At 42.7% G+C, this 17,264-nt stretch overlaps 1 protein-coding gene across 15 annotated transcripts in view; it reads left to right on the top strand.

Moving 5' to 3' along the window:
• The window catches only part of ncor1 (nuclear receptor corepressor 1), a 406,208-nt gene that overhangs the window by 302,472 nt on the left and 86,472 nt on the right, over window positions 1-17,264 (top strand). For 11 of the 15 annotated variants that reach the window (XM_072590142.1, XM_072590152.1, XM_072590143.1 and 8 more), the window contains 3 exons: window positions 7,799-7,837; window positions 8,667-8,787; window positions 14,681-14,785. In XM_072590142.1, coding sequence (XP_072446243.1) covers window positions 7,799-7,837; window positions 8,667-8,787; window positions 14,681-14,785 — 265 coding nt within the window. The remainder of the gene's footprint in view (window positions 1-7,798; window positions 7,838-8,666; window positions 8,788-14,680; window positions 14,786-17,264) is intronic. The other 4 variants (XM_072590155.1, XM_072590153.1, XM_072590147.1 and 1 more) reach the window with 2 other exon arrangements.

The following is a 17,264-nucleotide window of genomic DNA, read 5'->3' as shown; positions in this document are numbered from 1 at the left end:
AACGTATATTTTTACAGTTGGGGCCCATTGAGATCTGTTTTGTGTAAACTTGCAAAAATTTGCCTGACCATTTTTTTTGACTGATCCAATAAAGCATAATAGATCCAAGATTTTTAGAGGTATCTATTAGTAAAAGAATTGAAATGCCTAACAGCTTTAAATAATTTATGTTTGGCCACACAATTTAGTGTGCTTGAAGAGAAGTCTTTGCCACTCTGAGACAGCTAAGGATGACACTAAAATCCCAAAATTGAAATTGCATCTGGGATTATGTCAGGCAGATTGTTATTGCTTTTGATTTTAATATTTGAAAAGCTTGGAAATGCATCCCTTCTTTGGTCCAACCTCCTGAAGTTCAGCCATCCCAAACCATTATGGTAGTGATGGGCCAATAAACCAAAACTGTATTGGACAAAAATTGCAATTCCATTTTTGATTAACTTCATATAGTAATGTTTTTGTGCAGTTCATCAGGCAATTATTGAAAATCCAACTTGGTCTCATTAGGAAGTGTGCTGTATCGATATATATTTAAAACTGGGAAAGATATTGTGAAACTTGAAAGGGTTCATAAAAGGTTTACAAGGATGTTGCCAGGGTTGGAGGATTTAAGCTATAGGGAGAGGCTGAACAGGCGAGGGCTGTTTTCCATGGAGCTTCGGAGGCTAAGAGGTGACCTTATAGAGGTTAATAAAATCATGAGGGGCATGGATAGGATGAATAGGCAAAGTCTTTTCCCTGGGGTCGAGGAGTCCATAACTAGAGGGCATAGGTTTAGGGTGAGAGGGGAAAGATATAAAAGAGACCTAAGGGGCAACTTTTTCACACAGAGGGTGGTGTGTGTATGTAATGAGTTGCTAGAGAAAGTGGTGGAGGCTAGTACAATTGCAACATTTAGGAGGCATTTCGATGGGTATATAAATAGGAAGGGTTTGGAGGGATATGGGTCGGGTACTGGCAAGTGGGACTAGATTGAGTTGGGATATCTGGTTGGCATGGACGGGTTGGACTGAAGGGTCTGTTTCCATGCTGTACATCTCTATGACTCTATGACTAGCGCTTCACTGGAGTTTCGCTAATGATGTTACCTAGTATGATGACAAAACGTCTGAAAACAAACCTTCCAGCTCAGTGAGCAAACTTAGATCCTTAAGCCAATATCCCCTAGTAATTGACTATCCTGGGGGAAAAGACTCCAACTAACCACTCTATCCATGTCTCTCATAATTTAATATACTACTTTCAGTCATCCTTCAGCCTCTGACACGAGTGAAAATCCGGGTTTGTCCAATCTCTCCTTTATCGCAAATACAGGGGGACCTCAATTATCCGAACATAATGGGCAGGCACTATTTCGTTCGGATAATCGATTGTACGGTTAATCGATAAAATGCCTTTCCTCTGGGCCTCGGAGTTTTTAAAGTCTGCTCCCCGTTCGGGAGACTGCAACAACAACACAGTATGTGAGGCCCCGCCCCAACACTGTCCGACACCACTCCCCCCGCCCCCAATGCTGTGCAACACTGCCTCCCAGCACCAACACCGCCCTCAATGCTGTGCAACACTGCCCCCTGGCCCCAACACCGCCCCAAATGCTTGCAACACCGCACCCCACCCCCCCCCCCACCCCCGCCTGCAACACCATCCCTCTGCCCCCAACACCGCGCCCCCGCCCCCCAATGCTTACAACACTGCCCCTCTGCCCCCCACACCGCCTCCCCACCCCCAATGCTGTGCAACACCGCCCCCCCTGCCCCAACCCTTTGCAACACCTCGACCCACCTGCCACTCCTGCCCCCATCCACGAGCAAAACCTCCTCCCGCCCCTCCACACCCTACCCCCTTGCAACAATTCCCCCACCCTCAAGACTGACACCATCCCCAACCCTGTGCAATAACTCCCCCCACCCCAAACCCCATCCAACACTGATCCCCTCCCTTCTCCGGGGCAACTGGACTGTACACCAACAAGGCTCCATGCTGCTGCCGTTGCCTTTATGGGATAAGTCTCCAAATAGTGTGCGCGCGCACATACTCAGCCACAACCACACTCGCAACTTTTCACTGCAACATTTTGACAGGTTCCACCTTTGCCCTGTACAGGACAATGTTGGAGAGATTATTTGGGGAAGGTGGGGGGGGGGTTTAGGGTACACCTCTGTGTAGAACTTCAGGGAAAGTGTGGGGAGAGAGCGAGGGGGCGGGTAGTCAGTCATTTGGATTAAGCAGTGTTTATTTAACTTGTTTAATCACTGTAAACAAAAGATGTGATCACTGTTGGAAACACGTCTTTGATGTAATGTTTCCATCGGGACCTCAAGATCTCCCTCAAATAATCAGTATTCAGATAATTAAGGTTCCTCTGTGCACTGTATCTAAAAAACATACTGGTAAACTTCTTCTGAACCCTCTCCAAAGATTATACATCCTTCCCATTGTGTAACAACCAGAATGTTACAAACTACTTTAAATGTGGCCTAACTAATGATTTATGCAACTGCAATATGATTTTTCAATGTTTAGAATAGAATAGAATACCCTTTATTGTCATGTGTACTCCAGTTTTTACAATAGTCACCTCTAATGGCGTCACCTTTAGTACAAGTACGTAGGTAAGAATCTTGGATGCAAAAGCAAAATAAAAGGACATCATTACTTAGTGTCTTAAAAAATAAATTATAAGATAGTTATAACATAGTTAAACAATTGGCATTATGGTCAAGTGAAAGTTTCAAATGGGCATCACATTGCAGCAGCTCAGCAAACACGTGGTCTGACTGCCACTTGAGGTCCCAGTCCAACAACTGTCCTGCTTCACTCCAAGCATCAGTACACTCGCGCCTCCCCAGGACTCGCTTCCGCTCGCGCCTCCCCGGGACTCGATTCCCCTCACGCCTCCCCGGGATGCGCTTCCCCTCACGCTACCCTGGCACTCGCTTCCCCGAATGCTCAGTGCCCTGACTGATGAAGGCAAACATTCTGTACACCTGCTTTACCATCTTATCCACTTGTGTTGCCAATTTCAAGAAGCAATGGACTTGTAACCCAAGATCTCTCTGTATGTCAATACTCTTAAAGATCCTGCCATTTTCTTCTTCCAATGGAAGATGCTTTGCAGCAAATCACCCAGCCTCCTTTCAACAGTATCTTGCAAACCCAAATATCTCTGTTGTAGAAGGACAAGCACAGTGGATGTATGGTTACATCACACCAGGTTCCCCTCCCAAGATACACGTCATCCTGACTTCCATGAGTTTCCTCTTGCATTTCACTTCTCAAAATGCATCACCTCACACTTGTCCGGATTAAACTCCATCTGCTATTTCTCCACCCACATTTCCAAATGATCTATATCATGCTGTATCCTTTGACATCTTTCCTCCCTACCCACAACTCCTCCAGTTTTTTGTGTCACCTGCAATCTTATTAATCAAAACACTTATATTTTCATCCAGATCATTTATAATTTGGATTTGCAAACAACAGATACCAACACTAATCCTTGTGGAACACACTAGTCAAAGACCCCCATTCAGATAAACACCCAACTACAACTACCCTCCACCTTCTATGGCTAAGCCAGTTTAGTATCCAACGTATCAACTCACCATGGATCCCATTTGACTTAATCCTCTGGACCAGCCTACAATGAAGAACCTTGTCAAATGTTTTTGTAAAGGCCACGGAGACAATTTCCACTGCTCGACCCTGATCAATCAATATTCATCACTTCCTTGATAAACTCAAGCAACTTTGTGAGATAAGTCCTTCTCTGCACAAAGCCATACTGACTATAATCTGATATATGTTATTTTCCAAATGCAAGTAGATCCTGTCCTTACTCACTGACCTATAATTTCTTGGATTATCCCTGTTGTCCTTCTTAGCAACGGAACAACATTGACTATTCTCCAGTTTTCTGTGGCTAAAGAGGATGCCAAGATCTTTGTCAAGGCCCGAGCAATCTCCGATGGGGCAACAATGCCTGACCACATATTCATGCCAACTGGTGAAGCACACTGCACTTCACTCGTTGTAATGAATATGTAGTCAGGTATTTTTGTCCATACAATCTCTTGGAACTGCCTGAGTGGAGTTTAGGTATCAGTAAGCAGTGTCGTGTTTTGTCAGCACAATGCATTACAATACCATAATTTTCATAATAAATAGTTGTTGGTGGTTTGAGTAGAGTACAGAGAGATCTTGGGGTGCGAGTCCTTAGCTGCCTGAAAATGACAACACAAGTGGATAAGGTGGTAAAGAAGGCGTAAAGCATGCTTCCCTTCATCCTTTGGGGAATTGGGTGTAAAAGGTGGCAAATCATGTTGCATCTATATAAAACTCCAGTTTGGCCACATTTGGAGTATTGCGTGCAGATGTGGTTGCCGCAGTATAAGAAAGATGTGGAGCTTTTGGAGAGGGTGCAAAAATATTGTGCCAGGATGTTGATTGAATTGCAGTGTATTAGATACAAGGAACATAAAACATTACAGCGCAGTATAGGTCCTTCGGTCCTTGATGTTGCGCCGACATGTGGAATGAATCTGAAGCCCATTGATCCTACACGATTCCATTTTCATCTGTGTGTTTATTCAATGACCATTTAAATGCCCTTAAAGTTAGCAAGTCTACTACTGTTGCAGCCGGTGCGTTCCACGCCCCTAATACTCTAAGTAAAGATACTACCTCTGACATCTGTTCCTATATCTATCACCCCTCAACTTAAAGCTATGTCCCCTCTAATGGTGCAAGCCATCACTAACTGAGGAAAAAGACTCTCACTGACCACCCTAACTAACCCTCTGATCATCTTATATGTCTCAGTTAAGTCACTTCTCAACTTTCTCTCAAACGAAAATAGCTCAAGTCCCTCAGCCTTTCCTCATAAGACCTTCCATCCATACCAGGCAACATCCAAGTAAATCTCCTCTGCACCCTTTCTGCAGCTTCCACATCCTTCCTTTAATGCGGTGACCAGAACTGTCTGCAATACTCCAAGTGCGACCGCACCAGAGTTTTGTACAGCTGCAGCATAACCTCATGGCTCTGAAACTCAATCTCTCTACCAATAAATGCTAGCAGACCATATGTCTTCTTTAACAACCCTTCCAACCTTTCAGGAATCTATGTGCATGGACACAGAGATCTCTTTGCTCATCTAAACTGCTAAGAATCTTATCATTAGCCCAGTATTCTTTATTCCTGTTGCTCCTTCCAAAGTGATTCACCTCACACTGTTCTGCATTAAATTCCAGTTGCCACTTCTCAGCCTAGCTCTGCAGCTTAACTATATCCCTTTGTAACCTGCAACATTCTTCAACACTATCCACAACTCCACTGACCTTAATGTCATCTGCAAATTTACTAACCCATCCTTCTATGCCCTCTTCGAGGTCATTTATAAAAATGACAAACAGCAATGGCCCCAAAAGAGATCCTTGCGGTACACCACTAGTAACTGAATTCCAGGATGAATATTTCCCATCAACCATCACCCTCATTCTTCTTCCAGCTAGCCAACTTCTGAACCAAACCACCAAACCACTAAATCAGTCTCAATCCCATGCCTCCGTATATTGTACAGTAGCCTACTATGGGGAACCTTATCAAACACCTTACTGAAATCCATATGCACCACATCAATTACTTTACCCTCATCCACCTGTTTGGTCACCTTCTCAAAGAACTCAATAAATAAGGCACGACCTACCCATCACAAAGCTGTGTTGACCATCCCTATTCAGCGTATTCCTCTCTAGATGATTATAAATCCTATCTATTATAACCTTTTCCAACACTTTACCCACAACCTAAGTAAGGCTCACTGGTCTATAATTTCCAGGGTTGTCTCTACTCCTCCTCTTGAATAAGGGAACAACATTTGCCATCCTCTAGTCTTCTGGCACTATTCCTGTAGACAGTGATGACATAAAGATCAAAGCCAAAGGCACTGCAGTCTCCTTCCTGGCTTCCCGAGAATTCTAGGATAAATCCCATCTGGCCCAGGGGACTTATTTATTTTCACATTTTCCAGAATTGCTAATACCTCCTCCTTGTGAACCTCACTCCCATGTAGTCTAATAGCCTGTATTTCAGTTTCTCCTCAACAGCATTGTCTTTTTCTAGTGTGAGTACTGATGAAAAATGTTTATTTAGCACATCCCCTTTCTCCTTGGACTCCATGCACAACATTCCACTACTGTCCTTAATTGGCCCTAATCTTAATCTAGTCATTCTTTTATTCCTGATATACCGATAGAAAGCTTTCCGGTTTTACCTTGATCCTATCTGCCAATGACTTCTCATGTTCCCTTCTGGCTCTTAGTTCTCTCTTTAGCTCTTTCCTGTCTAGTTTGTAACTCTCAAGCATCCTGACTGAGCCTTCGTGTCTCATCCTAACGTAAGCCATCTTCTTCCTCCTGACAAGGGATTCAACTTCTTGACTAAACCGCAGCTCCCTCGCTCGACCACTTCATTCCTACCAGACAGGTACATACTTGTCAAGGACACACAGTGACTGTTCCTTGAATAAGCTCCACATTTCAATTGTGCTCATCCCCTGCAGCTTCCTTTCCCATCCTGTGCATCCCAAATTTTACCTAATCGCATTATAATTGCCTTTCCCCCAGCTATAACCCTTGCCCTGTGGTATATATCTATTCCTTTCCATCGCTAAAGTAAACATAATAGGCCGGATGGGATCTATCCCAGGTTACTGAGGGAAGCAAGAGGGGAAATAGCTGGATCCTTAACAGATATCTTTGCAGTATCCTTGAAAATGGTGGAATTGCTCATTATGTCACCTTTCTCTTGCTATTCCTCGCCTCACTAACATTGGCACGGCAGCAAACCAGAGGGAATAACTCTGCTCTAGCTCAAAGCTTCCACCCTAGCTCCCTGAATTTCTGCCTTAAATCCCCATCCCTTTTCCTACCTATGTCATTAGTGCCTATGTGGACCATGATTTGGGGCTGCTCCCCCTTCCCCTCAAGGATTCCAAAAACACAATCCACGACATCACAAACCCTGGCATCTGGGAGGCAGCGCACCAACCATGAGTCTCTCTCGTTCCCACAGAACCTCATTTCTGTCCCCCTAACTATAGAGTCCCCAATGACTAATGCTCTGCTCCTCTTCCCTCTTGCCTTTTAAGCAGCAGGGACAGACTCTGTGCCAGAGACCTGTACCTCATGGCTTACCCCTAGTAAGTCGTCCCCCACAACAGTATCCAAAATTGTATATTTTTTGTTGAGGGAAGCAGCCACAGGAGAGGATGTAGAAGAGTCAGATAGTTTGGGACTGAGTCTAACTGTCTCTCTACAGGTCAGTGCAGCAGAAAACCATTGAGTCAGTCCACTGATATTGGAGCAGTGATGCAAGACTCAATGCCATCCACTTGTATATGAATCCTTGGCTACTGGTTATATAGTTATATGGTTACTTGGAATACCTCTGCCAAAGACTGGAGCAGTCACTGAACTGAGTAGAATGCTGTGGCTCGTGTGCTTTGAGTTGCAGGATCTCAACAGATTAAATGTTACTTTTGTTTTCAGAATCTTAATAGATGTATCAGTTTCCTGATGATGAAAATCTGTGATCTGCTGAGAGAATGTATATCTTGATCCCACTTTTTAACAATGGGCTTGTTCAATTATGCAGGATTATCACTTTCTAAAATCTATATGTATTTAACTAGGAATTTAATGTTTAAAAGAAAATATTTTCATTAAATTGTAACAATATATGGGTTTGAGCGGCAGTTCGTAGCTATGTGTGAACGTATTTACGTTAATTACAGCAGTACATGGGAGCAGCAGTCTGCCAGAGTCTGTTACAGGTATGGATCCTCCAGTTACTTCCTTTGATTTCTGTAATTGTGTTTGTGGTTCTATGTATTTTGTGCATCCAGGCAGTGAGGTGGGTAAGTACTGATGAGACACTCCCCGAAAGTTCCAACTGGATTGTAATTAGGGCACTGTCTTGTTGTAGAGGCTGTTTTGTAGGATAACTTTTTTTTCCACAGGAAGATGATGTCAGTCCCAGCGTAGTGCAATTTTCTGAAAGCATTTCACTAGATGCGTATTCATAGCTTGTGCCAGTGGTATGTGTACACTAACTGAACTTGGTTAAAGAAGTGCTCATTATCAAGGATGAAATCATCCCCAAAGCTAAACTCTGTTGTGTAGAGATAAAATCACCCAAAAGGCAAAGCACATGAATGCTGGTACCTCACTCCAACTTTCACAGGCATGACAACACAAGCATTGAATTAATGGGGTTTTTAATGTTTATTGTAATGGGGCTTAAAATTAACAGACTGTAGCAGACTTCCTCTGCTGCTCCACTAGATGTATCATTTGAAACTGAGGAATATTAACACTAGTGTAAAACACAACGTTTAGAAATTCAGATTCTGAAATCGACACAAAATGGTGTTTTCTTTCCTTACCTTCATTGAGTAATGTCTGCAATTGAATGGGTAATTGTTAAGAATAGAATTAACAGGTTTTTTTTAAATCAATGGGGTAGTTTGTTAAGGCTGGAATGGTGAGCCACAATTCATTAAGTTTAAATACTTAACATTCCTCCAAAACAAAAGTCTGGGTAGAACTGAGAGATGAAGGAAATATGCAAGTTTGAACAAAATTTTCCTTTTTCCATTTAAGGTTTCTTCTGGCACATACCTAGCCCCTCACAACCAAGTAGCTTATAACCAAGAAACTGTGAAAAATACAGTGGGTTCCATCTCCCTCGGGCTGCCAAGGCAACAGGAGCCTGTGAAATCTGGTGAGTTGCCTACTTTTGTTGTCTGTTCATTTCAATATTTGTTTCAATTATTGATAGAACCCCAAAATTTGGAGGGGACTAGTTAAGAAACTCAAGGATGCATGGGATTTACTACTGCTTTGTCAGCTATAACTTTAGAGCACATTGACTCCGGGTGAAGAAGATTTATTGAGTCAGAGTTGTTAAGCATGGAAACAGACCCTTCGGTGCAACTTGTCCATGCAAACCAGATATCCTAAATTAATCTAATCCCATTTGCCAGCATTTGGCCCTTATCCCTCCAAACCCTTATTCATATCCCCCCAAACCCTTATTCATATCCCCATCCAGATAGTGCTTAAATGTTGTAATTGTAACCACATACATGCAGCACCCTTTGCATGAAAAAGTTATCCATTAGGTCCCTTTTATATCTTGTCCCTCTCAGCTTAAACCTATGCCTTCTTGTTTTGGATTACCCTACCCTGGGTAAATAAAACCTTGGCTATTCACCTTGTCCATGCCATTCATGGTTTTATATATCCCTATAAAGTCACTCCTCAGGCTCTGATGCTCCAGGCAAAATTGCCCCAGCCTATTCAGCCTCTCCTTCTAGCTCAATTCCTCCAACCCTGGCAACGTTCTTATAAATCTTTTCTGCACCATCTCAAGTTTAACAGTATCTTTTCTATAGCAGGGACACCAGAATTGAATGCAGTATTCCTAAAGTGGCCTAACTAATGTCCTATACAAATGTAGCATTATATCTCAGCTGCTCTACTCAATGCACCAACCAACATAGGCAAACATACCAAGCACCTTCTTCACTACCCTGTCTACCTGTGACTCCACCTTCAAAGAATATGAGCCTGCACCCAAAGGTCCCTTAGTTCTGCAACACTCCCCAGGACCCAACTATTAAGTGTAAATGTCCTGCCCTGATTTACCTGTCCAAAATGCAACACCTTATATTTATCTAAATTAAACTCCATCTGCCACTCTTCAAGCCAATGACCCATCTGATCAATGTCCCATTGTACTCGAAGATAAACTTCCTAATGTCCATTACACCACCAATTTTCTGGTCACCTCCAAGCTTACTAACCATTCCTATATTCACAAGCAAATATTTATATAAACAACAAAAATGTGTTAGACTCCGGTTCAGTCAAGGTATTTGAAAGGAAGGTTGTTATTTGAAAAGGAAGAAATGTGCAGGGTTATGGAGAGAAGGCAGGAGAATGTTATGCGAAATGGCCAGTTGGAGAGTAAGTGCAGACACGATGGGATGAATTATATTCTATTGTAATAATTTTGAGTGGGGTGGAACTTGCTGTCCTGTGGAGTGGTTGAGGTGAATAATATGGATACATTTAATAGAAAACATAGAACAGGACAGACCCTTCAGCCCTTGATGTTGTGTCAGCCTTTTATCCTACTAAGATCAGACTAACCTACATAACCTTCATTGTAATAACTTCCATGTGCCTATCCAAGAGTCGCTTAACTATCTCTATTTGGAAGTTGAATAGCACAACAGGAAGGCGAAGGTAAACTGGGAAGAGACATATGTAAACCATTTTCTGCATTGTAATTCCATAATTTAACTCGTGTCTTATTCCAAACCAGTCCCCAGTCATTGCAGTTTTATCAGTCAACCTGAACTGAGAATCCGCCCACTCCACTGGATGACAGGTTCACTCACTAAGCTCAGTAGCCCATTCAGACTCACTCACTGCACTGTCTGTCTTCATTTCTGACCTTTTGATGTGTTATTTCTCAGAAAGCATTAATTGCTCCTTAAACTACCCTTAGTTTGATGCTATAAAAGCAAATACTGCACATACTAGAAAACTGAAACAAACACTGAAAATGCTGGAAAAACGCAGCAGATCTTGTCGTATCACCGAAGTTCCCACCACCAACATCCTTAGGGTTACCATTAACCAGGAACTCAACTGGACTTGCCACATAATCATAGTGGCCACAAGAGCAGGTCAGAGGCGAGGAATGCTAGTAACTCACCTCCTTACTCCCCAAAGCCTGTCCATCATCTGCAAGGCACAAGTGAGGAGTGTAATGGAATACTCCCCACTTGGCTGATGGGCGAAGCTTCCTGATGTATTGGTTATAGCAAAAACAGGAAGGCAATCCTATCCATAGATGATAGATTGGAAAAGGGGGAAATGTAACAAACCCTGGGTATCCTTGTACACCAGTCCAAGGATAATAAGTGGCAGGTGCAGCATGGGGTGAAGAATGCCAACTCGCAATTTGGCCTTCACAGCAAGAGGATTCAAGTACGAGAGTAGAGATGTCTTGCTACAATTGTACTCACTGAGATCTTGTAGAGAGAGGAGGAAAACCTCTTCAAGGCAGGCATCCTTGCAAGAGGATTCACAGAAGGGTTGCAATCAACTAGGTAAAAACAAGGACCGCAGATGCTGGAAACCAGTGGGAGTCCCTCTCCACTGCAACTCCCAGGTCATCTCCTCTGCCCTGAAGCTCTTCACCAGTTTCGTCATTTCCCCTTCCCCCACCTCACCCCAGTTCCAAACTTCCAGCTCAGTACTGTCCCCATGACTACCTGCCTATCTTCCTTTCCACCTATCCACTCCACCCTCGTCCCTGACCTGTCACCTCCATCCCCACCCCCATTCACCTATTGTACTCTATGCTACTTTCTCCCCACCCTCCTCTCATTTATCTCTCCACCCTGCAGGCACTCTGCCTCTATTCCTGATGAAGGAAGGGCTTTTGCCCGAAACGTCGATTTACCTGCTTCTCGGGTACTGCCTGACCTGCTGTGCTTTTCAAGCACCACTCTAATCTAGAATCTGGTTTCCAGCATCTGCAGTCCTTGTTTTTACGCACTTTCTCTGGCAGCTCATTCCATACACGTACCACCTTCTGAATGGAAAAGTTGCTCCTTAGGTCTCTTTTATATCTTTCCCCCCTCACCCTAAACCTATGCCCTCGAGTTCTGGACTCCCTCACCCCAGGGAAAGACTTTGTCTATTTATCCTATCCATGCCCCTCATGATTTTATAAACCTCAATAAGGTCACCCCTTAGCCTCCAACACTCCAGGGAAAACAGCCCCAGCCTATTCAACCTCTCCCTATAGCTGAAATCCTCCAACCCTGACAACATCCTTGTAAATCTTTTCCGAACCCTTTCAAGTTTCACAACATCCTTCCAATAGGAAGGAGACCAGAATTGCACGCAATATTCTTGTTTTCAATTCCTGTATAAACTTGTCTTTGTCCCTTAATAGCTTATACCTGTTTTTTTCTGGTTTTTTTTGTTTTTTTCAATCTTTGAACAATCTATAAAGTTCTATATTTCACACAATCTCAACCCTTTCACTCTTGTGACCTTCAGTGAGTATAATCCTAAACAGTTCATTTGGAGTATTCTGTGCACTTCTGGGGGTCATTGCTGTATAGGAAGGCTGTCATCGATCTTATGGACCACATCAAACCTCCTCAAAATATATTAAGAATATAGTCTGGACCCTACATTTTTTTTATTTTAAAAGTAAGCATAAGACACTGTGTTCCGGATGCAATTCTATTGGTCAAACTATCAGGCTTGAAACAAAACACACTTTATTCATGCTCTGTAATAACAATACAGAAAAAAATAAAAAGAAAAGAAAATAATTGGCTTAATTGTGACTATTGAAATGCTTAACCAAATAATATACATATGTATTAACTACTACTAATTAATTGTTCCAATATAGTAACTTCAATAAAGACCTCGGGAAAACAAATTCAGTAAAATATTGTCTCTCATGCAATTATAGCAACATGGAGAGAGTTCTTCTGGCTGTAACAGAGAGGCAAATAAGAGCTTCCTTAGTTTCAAGGTCTCAGCAACTTCTAATGAAGGCTTAAATTGAAAAATATTCCTGGTTCTGTGGGAGTTTGACCCCACTTGAGAAAGTAACTTTAGAAAAGTTTTGCGATTTACAAATGAAAGAACTGAAACCAACATGTTCATTCTAAATGATGAGAGACTTAAACAGGCTGCTTCTATTGTCCAAACCTTTTTTAAAAAAAAGTCCAAGTCCTCACAAGCTGTTTATTTTATTGGCTTTGAAGCAGACTGCTTTGTACCTGTGTATCAACTTTCCTTTTTTTAAGAAAAGGACAAAATGCACCTCTTAAAGCCATAGTATTGTCACATAGAGTCGTAGAGATCTACACACAAAAATTTGGAGAGGGTGCAAAAAAAAATTCACCAGGACATTGCCTGGATTGTAGTGTATAAGCTCTAAGGAGAAGTTGAACAAACTTTGATAATTTTTGCTGGAGTATTGGAGGCTGAGGAATAATTTGATAGAACTATATAAAATTGAGAGGAGTGGATAGGATGGTTAGTCAAAAGTCTTTTTCCAAAGACTGGAAATGTCAAATACTGATACCAAAAGACTATAAAATACTGCAGCAAATTACGCCTTTCAGCCTATCGAGTCTGGTCCACTATTCAGTCGTTGCTGAACCCTATTGTCCTGCCTTCTCGATGTAACTCTTGATTCCCTTACTAATCAAGAACGTATCTCTCTCTGTCTTAAATACACTTAATGACTTGGCCTCCACAGCTCCCTGTGGTAATGAATTCCACAGATTAACCAACCTCTAAGCTTCCTCATCTCAGTTCTAAATGGTCGTTCCTGACACTTTGTCCCTGGGTCCTAGTCTCTCCTACTAGTGGAAGCATCTTCTCCACATCCACTCTATCCACGCGCGTCAGTATCCTGTAAGTTTCAATCAGATTCCCCTCATCTTTCTAAACTGCACTGAATACAGACCAGCACTCTCGACAACATCTCAAATGACAAGCCCTTCGTCCCCAGGGTCATTCTTGTAAATCTCCTCTGGACCCCCTCCAATGCCAGCACATCTTTCCTTAAATACAGGGCCCAAGGCGTATTATAATATTCTAAATGCAGTCTGCCCAGAGCCTTAGACAGCAGTATATCTCTGCCCTTGTTTTATAGCCCACTTGAAATAATACCAACATTGCATTAGCCATCCCAACTGCCAACTGACCTTGCATTTCAACCTGAATCCTGAGTTAGTTTGAAGTCACTTTGCACTTCAGATTTCTGAAACATTTCCCTGTTTAGAAAACAGCCAGTATCTCTATTCTTCCAACCAAAATGTATAATCTTACACTTTGTCACATTGTATTCCATCTGTCACTTCTTTGCCCACTTCTTTGTCCAAGTTCTTCTGCAGTTTCCCCACTTCCTCAATATTACCTGCCCCGAACACCGTTGACTGTTATTTAAAACCTGAATTATTTGAGCAGTGTCTTGTGCAACACCTTGTCAAAGCCTTCTGGAAATCCAAATAGATCACGCCCATGGCTTTCTTTAATCGAAATTGTTCATTACCTCTTCAAAGAATTCCGACAGATTTGTCCAAAGTTAAAAATCACACAACACCAGGTTGTAGTCCAACAGGTTTATTTGGAAGCACTAGCTTTTGGAGCGCTGCTCCTTCATCACGTAGCTGTGTAGTAATAGATGATAAGTCACAAAACTTATAGCAAAATTACAGTGTGATGTAACTGAAATTATGTATTGAAAAATACCTGGATTGTTTAAGTCTCTCATCATTGAGAATGAACATATTGGTTTCAGTTCTTTCTTATGTAAATCACAAAACTTTTCTAAAGTTACTTTCTCAAGTGAACTTTAACAATTGATGTCATGTCGGTCCAGATAATGCATTTAAGGTGTGAGGTGCCCTGTGTGAGACTGTCTGTGCCATAATGTTTAGATTGATCATACTCATTAACTTCTATTTGTTCTAAGAAAGGAGACAAATTCAAGAAGCATTTTTGATTTGAGACATGAAAAAGAAATGTATTCATACAGTGCTTTATTTCTGATGTTCTAGGTCCATTACAGTTTATTAAACAAGAGGAACTGTCTCCCAGAAGCCAGAATCCACAACCGGAAGGTCTACTCTCCAGGGCTACTTACGAGACAAATGTGGTCAGAGGTAAGAGGAAAATGGAAAGATACATTCTCCTAGGAGGGAGTACATGTAAGTTTACAAGAATGGTACCTGAATTTAAGGGGTTAAGTTATGAGGAGATTGTATAAATTAAGAATTAGTGTTCTGAGGGAGGGTCACTGGACCCAAACCGTGAACTCTGATTTCTCTCCACAGGCGCTGCCAGACCTGGCTGAAGTTTTCCAGCAATGTCTGCTTTTGTTTCTGATTTCTAGCATCCACATCTCTTTAGGTTTTTATAAAATTAGGCCTGTTTTGTCTAGGGTTTGGAAGATTAAGGGGTGATCTGATCAGTCTTCCAGATATTAATAAGAAAAACATAGAACATAGAACAATACAGCACAGAACAGGCCCTTCGGCCCACGATGTTGTGCCGAACATTTCTCCTAGCTTAAGCACCTATCCATGTACCTATCCAATTGCCGCTTAAAGGTCACCAATGATTCTGACTCTGCCACTCCCACAGGCAGCGCATTCCATGTCCCCACCACTCTCTGGGTAAAGAACCTACCCCTGATATCCCCCCATACCTTCCACCCTTCACCTTAAATTTATGTCCCCTTGTAACACTCTGTTGTACCCGGGGAAAAAGTCTCTGACTGTCTACTCTATCTATTCCCCTGATCATCTTATAAACCTCTATCAAGTCACCCCTCATCCTTCTCCGTTCCAATGAGTAAAGACCTAGCACTCTCAACCTATCCTCGTACGACCTATTCTCCATTCCAGGCAACATCCTGGTAAATCTCCTCTGCACCCTCTCCAAAGCTTCCACATCTTTCCTAAAATGAGGCAACCATAACTGCGCACACTACTCCAAATGTGGCCTTATCAAGGTCCTATACAGCTGCAACATCACCTCGTGACTCTTGAATTCAATCCCTCTGCTAATGAACGATAATACACCATAGGCCTTCTTACAAGCTCTATCCACCTGCGTGGCAACTTTCAAAGATCTATGAACATAGACCCCAAGATACCTCTGCTCCTCCACCTTACTAAGAACCCTACCATTAATCCTGTATTCCGCATTCTTATTTACCCTTCCAAAATGGACAACCTCACACTTGGCAGGGTTGAACTCCATCTGCCACTCCTCAGCCCAGCTCTGCATCATACCTAAGTCCCTTTGCAGCCGACAACAACCCTCCTCACTATCCACAACTCCACCAATCTTCGTATCGTCTGCAAATTTACTGACCCACCCTTCGACTCCCTCTTCCAAGTCATTAATAAAAATTATAAACAGCAGAGGACCCAGAACTGATCCCTGCGGAACTCCACTTGTAACTGGGCTCCAGGCTGAATATTTATCATCTACCACCACACTCTGACTTCAACCAGTTAGCCAGTTTTCTATCCAACTGGCCAAACTTCCCACTATCCCATGCCTCCTGACTTTCCGCATAAGCCTACCATGGGGAACCTTATCAAATGCCTTACTAAAATCCATGTACACTACATCCACTGCTCTACCCTCCTCCACATGCTTGGTCACCTCCTCGAAGAATTCAATAAGACTTGTAAGGCAATACCTACCCCTCACAAATCCGTGCTGGCTGCCCTAATCAAGCAGTGTCTTTCCAGATACTCATAAATCCTATCCCTCAGTACTCTTTCCATTACTTTGCCTACCACCGAAGTAAGACTAACTGGCCTGTAATTCCTGGGGTTATCCCTATTCCCTTTTTTGAACAGAGGCACAACATTTGCCACTCTCCAGTCCCCTGGCACCACCCCCGTTGACAGTGAAGATGAAAAGATCATTGCCAACGGTTCTGCAATTTCCTCTCATGCTTCCCACATAATCCGAGGATATATCCCGTCAGGCCCGGGGCACTTGTCTATCCTCAAGTTTTTCAAAATGCCCAACACATCTTCCTTCCTAACAAGCATCTCCTCTAGCTTACCAATCCATTTCATACTCTCCTCTTCAACAATACGGTCCCTCTCATTTGTAAATACTGAAGAAAAGTACTCATTCAAAACCTCTCCTATCTCTTCCAACTCAATACACAGTCTCCCCCTACTGTCCTTGATTGGACCTACCCTCGTTCTCGTCATTCTCATGTTTCTCACATACGCATAAAAGGCCTTGGGGTTATCCTTGATCCTACCCACCAAAGATTTTTCATGCCCTCTCTTAGCTCTCCTAATCCCTTTCTTCAGCTCCCTCCTGGCTATCCTGTATCCCTCCAGCGCTCTGTCTGAACCTTGTTTCCTCAACCTTATGTAAGCCTCCTTCTTCATCCTTACGAGACATTCAACCTCCTTCGTCAACCAAGGTTCCCTCACACAACCATCTCTTTCCTGCCTGACAGGTGCATACATATCAAAGATACGTCGTATCTGTTCCTTGAAAAAGTTCCACATTTCAACGACATCCTTCCCTGACAGCCTATGCTCCCAATTTATGCTCCTCAGATCCTGTCTTGCAGCATCGTATTTACCCTTCCCCAATTGT

The sequence above is a fragment of the Chiloscyllium punctatum genome, chromosome 19, assembly GCF_047496795.1.
Source record: "Chiloscyllium punctatum isolate Juve2018m chromosome 19, sChiPun1.3, whole genome shotgun sequence".
NCBI lineage: Eukaryota > Metazoa > Chordata > Chondrichthyes > Orectolobiformes > Hemiscylliidae > Chiloscyllium > Chiloscyllium punctatum.
Note: the sequence above shows the minus strand (reverse complement) of the source record. Positions and strands in the feature narration are given on the sequence as shown.